This window comes from Poecilia latipinna, unplaced genomic scaffold (genome assembly GCF_001443285.1).
Source record: "Poecilia latipinna isolate Pla-1442-1.1 unplaced genomic scaffold, P_latipinna-1.0 Scaffold1031, whole genome shotgun sequence".
Classification (NCBI taxonomy): domain Eukaryota; kingdom Metazoa; phylum Chordata; class Actinopteri; order Cyprinodontiformes; family Poeciliidae; genus Poecilia; species Poecilia latipinna.
In genome coordinates, this window is record NW_015113647.1 from 12,021 (window position 1) to 17,369 (window position 5,349).

Consider the following 5,349-nt stretch of genomic DNA (forward strand, 5'->3'; position numbering starts at 1 on the left):
GAAATTAATCATCAAACAGTATTGATATATTACATGCATACATTCATACATACAAGTGATTAAAAGTTGTTTTATTCCTGTTTATCAGTTATTTTGAGAACTAAGAGATCTGCCTCTCATTCCACCTGCAGAAACAAGACAACCAACTTTTATGCATCACTCTAACAAAATGTTTAAGAAAACAATTTCTTAAAGCTCCAAAGGCATCAAAGCCACAGGTCACCTATGAATTTATCCCGGCAGATGTTGGAGATGGATGAGACGGTAAATAAGAATAATGAAACCCTGAAGAAGTTACGCCAGGAGAACACAGAACTCAGAAACCAGAATCAGAAAAACCAACGCGATATCAGCTTCCTGAAATCCACGGTACGCAAGACATTTCTGACGTTTACCTTGTCCTCACCAAGTTCTTTAGAAATCATCTTCTCTTCATTATGAACAACCCAGAATGAGGACCTGAAGAGCCAGATAACGGAAATGGAGGAATACTACCTGAAAGAGACTCAAACCCTTCAGGAAACCATCACAGATCTTGAGGCTGAGAAAAACGAAATGAAGGACAACATGGTCCAGCTCCACGAGTACCAGGACCTGCTGAAAGTGAAGATGGCGCTGGATCTGGAGATCGCCACCTACAGGGAGCTGCTGGAAAAGGAAGAGAGGAGGTAATGTACACAGAGTTCGTCTTTCTAGTTTCCCACAGTTTTGATAATTATATTTGATGTGCTCCTTTGCAGACTTAAACCATCTGAGCCCAGCAATGACAACCCGAGTGACGAAGGCAACTGCTGCTCCCGTTAAACTGTAATCCCTCCCTAGGGAAGCTTAAAGAAGCACTACTGTATTTATTCCTTCTTTAGGTCAAAAGTATTATAATTTGTGTGTTTTAACATCAGAATTTGATCAACACTCATATTAAGTTTAATATTTTCCTTTTGTGGCGAATCAAACCTCTGGAAACATGAAGACTCCTCTGATGACGAGCAGGTAAGGCATTTTGGATTTTCTACCCAAAAGGAAAAAATATTTTTGGTTTTTCTTGGAACTGAGGTTAAGTCGTCAAAAACTGAAAATGATCTCATCCAGGAGGTGGAAATGAGTTGAAATATCTGAGATTTCAATGGGTAAATTGTTGAACAGTCCAGCTTTGATAAACACCAGATCTTATCTAGAATGGTGTTTTTGGTAAATATTACCGTCCTGCAGTTTGGACTCTCAATCACTTGACAAAGGAAAAAACTGTTAAACATAGATTCAATCTGTAATTTGTTTTGTTTTGTTCTTGAGTTGCGATGAATCCTAACCTAGACTTTTTTTTTTTCAGGCACCTGGTATGCTCTAAACCAACTGGTGAAAGATGCAAGGACAATGAAGAAATAAAAAATTCAACACAACTGGGGAAAAAAAAACTGTTGGCAAAGTAATCATTAAGGCCTGAACTGACTTCTTTCGCTGTTTTATCTCTTGCTACAATTTGAAAATGTTCGACATTTGAAACTCAGAAATTTCCACTTTTTTTCTAGATTAATTTCAATATTTCTTATTTTTTCCTAGCAATTTTCTTCAGAAATTTCCAAGTAATTTCTAACAAAACTTTTCATTTTAGTCTCAAAATTCAGATTTTTTTCTAGCAAATTTTTGAGTTTTTAAACTTGGACATTTCCAAGGTTTTCACTAAAAAAATTCTCAGTTTGTACAGCAAATTTTCAAGCTCAGAAATTTCCAAGATTTTTTATGGAATATTTCTGAGATGAATCTCAAAATGTCTTTGTGTTTCTTTTCCATCCATCTTCAGCATCTCTAATACACTGTTGTAGATTTATGAGGATTTATGTGGATAAACACTTTTCTGAAACTATTTCTATGTGCATGGACAATATTATTTTTGTTAAACAATATGACGGACGTATTTATTTTTTTAAAGACCTGACTATGTATGTACAAGGCTGAGAAACTTAAACACAAAGGGAAAAGGCCTGACAATAAGAGAAATAAATAAAGATTTACAAAGAATAAAACAAGAATAAAGAGACTGGACACAAAGAAATAAACTAATATGGAAACATCTAATGGAATTAAATAAACAAGGAAATGATCATAAAACAAATGTTAAGGAATCTTTATAAAGTCATGGTTAACATGGGGAGTGGTGTTGATAAGCTATCAGCGATATCCGGCACAGGACGGGTTCAGGTGGGGCCTCATTTTTAACATTCCAGAAAAATAGTAAACATGTTTACCTCCAGCGTCATTCAACCATTAAACATCTAGAACTGAATTTCTGCTTGGCGTAGAGTAGAATGAGCAACCAAAATAGTTTCATATAGAAAATATTTTGAAAAGGAAATGTTTTGAAAGTTTTTGAGCATATCATTTGTTCTTGCTGTAGTGACAAAAAACAGTTTCATAAGAAAATCTTCTGAAAGTTGTTTTGAAGGAAAAAATGTTAAAAACATTTTAAGAAATGAGTTTCTGATGGCAGTCGAGTGAGCAACAAAAACCATTTCCCCACACATAGTTTCAGAAACATTTGTCACATCAAATTGGATTTCTACAGAGTGAGCAGGATTTTGTTTACTGCTCAGTTTCATTTTGTGCTCATTTTGGCCCTGTTAAATGATTCAGATCAGGTGAGGCAACACCTTTTTAGTAATAATCAGAGAAATGAACTAAATAACCAAAAAGATGCAAATGAGAAAAGAAAAAAAAATCCAAGAATCAAGTTCTGAAAATATAAACCCTTAGAAATATTTAAATAGCTTTTAAGATTTCAGAAAAAAGTTCTTTAGAGATAATTGAAAACTGCAGGAGTTTTCTGGGATTTAACATTTCCTGTGATAGTTTTAGCTTTGAAAAACTCAGCTGTGTATTAAAGCAACATCAGGGTGGAATCAGGCTGATGTTGTCGCTGTGAACGCTCGGGTAGCAAAGGGGGTTTATCATCTTCACACGTCTCTGCAGGAGCTGATGGTGTCAGAAATGAAGCATTCCTGAAGAAACAGCTTTTCACAAACACACAAGAATGTCTGGTCACTAATAATCCTTCTGCCTTTTACAATTATTATTTACATAAAAGGGAGTTTTTTAAAACTGTAATATGCAACATTGACATTTTATTGGTTGAAACTTACAGACTGAATAATGAGAAACACTAAAAATATTGTTGTACTACTCATTCAAGTCAATGTTTACACATTTGATAACTAAACTGTGGTGTTTTTTTCAATAATTCAGTTTTAATGAAACGCTCTGAATGCTAATGAGGACAAAAATCCAAGATGGCGGCAGGCACCACCGTACAAAGACTAACAACACAGAGGCAAACCTAAAAAAGTCAGAAAAAACAGGCCTGAATCAAGACAAATGAGGAACACCCGAGAGGGATACAAAGTAGTGGAAGGAAAAATGACTGAAACTCTGCAGCATCAATGGACATTAAGATGTCAAACAAAACAGAAAATCCTTGATTTAAAGTACTAGAATGGGTAGAAATGTGTTGTTTGTGACATGTGAGGGCCAGGCCACAGTTTATCTTTTCTAAAGAATCTCCTGAACTCGTTTCCACGTCATAGATTCAGAATCCGTCTAATCTGTAACATCAAACAAACACACATGCTGTAGCATTAGCTTTTAGAGTTAGCATTCTTCAGACAGTCTCAACAACAACTCCCGTCTGTGCCATTCATTACAGGCATTTAAAGACAAAATTAGAATTAATCATCTAATTCATGATCCTACAATCAGGTAAATCTAACTCACACATTAAGTTTAAAACCAGAAAAAAAAAAATCTAAAATTAAAAAAACTTCAAAAACTGTTGAGATGAAAAATAATTCACCAATCAGCTGACAAGAAGTTCCTCAAACTCCAAATATGGGATTATTTCCTGTCTTCATGTCATCGCCCAAAGCATTCTCTTGTCCAATCAGCTTCTTTCTAGTCAAAGTTGAAAAAGATCTGGATCAGGGCTGTGAACAGCGCCTGCATAAAGAGACGGAGAAATAATTTTACTGCATCATCAGCCTGCAGGTTTTCCTCTAACAAACGGTAAGATGGGACGTTTTTTAACATTTCCTGCCATTTTTACTTTACTGAAGCTGAATTATGTTCTTCAAATACACATTTCTATTGATTTCTGTAAATTCAGATCTATTCCACCAACATGTTTTATGCTAAAATGATGAATTTTGCTGAAATTACTAAACATAAAAGCAATGATTGTTTTCTTCTAAATGTGATCATTATTACTATAAAATCCATCAAGTCAATCCTGATAAACATCTTATATCTGTCTGGACACAGTGAAGCTTTTAACTGTAGGGAGAGACACTGGTACCAGTGGGTTGTGGGCAATTTCCACTCAGACAAGTGACTTTGGAGAACCGACACCTGGTCAGGAGAATCCATCAACTCATCTCCAACTACTGACGAATGTGTTTCAGTTCCCATTTGATTGTGGATGGTAACATATCAAGTAGAAGTAATCTCCAACCCTACAGCAATCCTTTACATGGAAACTGGATAACAGTGGAGAAACACGAGGAAGGAGACAAAAGGATGGGTTGAGTCTCACACATGGAGGATGTCAACAACTAATGATGAATTTACTGACCTTAAAAATATTATGATACTCCTGGAAAAGGAGTTGAAGGTGCTGGAGAGTCGGTCAGCAGAGGCTATTGAAGAAAACTTGTCTTTCTGGTTTTAAGGAACTTTTTTTCCCACCAAAAAACCTACAGAGAGACAAAGAACGAAAATCAGAACTATTAGAATAAGACGACAGCATATGGGTGTTTATGAACCCTTGAAAAAGCTCTTTGCTCAATGTTTTACTGTCAATACATTCTGAAAAACTAAATCTTTAACTTGTGCTCAACAAAAACAGTTTGTAGACTTTATATGATCATATTTACTTTTGGCCATTTTCTTCTCCATCCGTCTGACCATGTTAATGAGACGAACCTTTCTGCGACCATCAGCATCTTTTCCACTTGAATCTATGTGATGATATTGAAACCAGATGGCATCTCAAACAGTCTCCCAACAACATTATCCTTTTGCAGACCAAGGATATAGATTACTGGAAGAAGATCATAAAGAAAGATACGGATATCAGGTTCAGTAGCTTTCTTTTTGAAGTCCGCAGCCCTGACTTGTCTGAGATTCTGATGAAAATACGGGAGGAGATAAGTGCCATCACCAGAGCTAATGTTCAAGAGACTGACATGTTCAAAAAAAGGGTAAGAGATGTAGGTTTATTAAACACTTCAACGTTTTGAACAAGAGATTTAGTGAGATTTATCTGTATAAAAAAGGCGTCAGAAACTGTCAATAAGTGTAACATTT

General features: G+C 35.6%; 1 protein-coding gene across 1 annotated transcript in view; it reads left to right on the forward strand.

The window, feature by feature from the left end:
- LOC106958919 (vimentin A1-like) overlaps window positions 1-804 on the forward strand; it is an 8,669-nt gene extending 7,865 nt beyond the window's left edge. Inside the window, exons 2-4 of the mRNA XM_015051098.1 lie at window positions 244-369; window positions 451-668; window positions 741-804. Of these exons, the coding sequence (XP_014906584.1) occupies window positions 244-369; window positions 451-668; window positions 741-804 (408 nt within the window). The remainder of the gene's footprint in view (window positions 1-243; window positions 370-450; window positions 669-740) is intronic.
- Window positions 805-5,349: the final 4,545 nt, after the last annotated feature.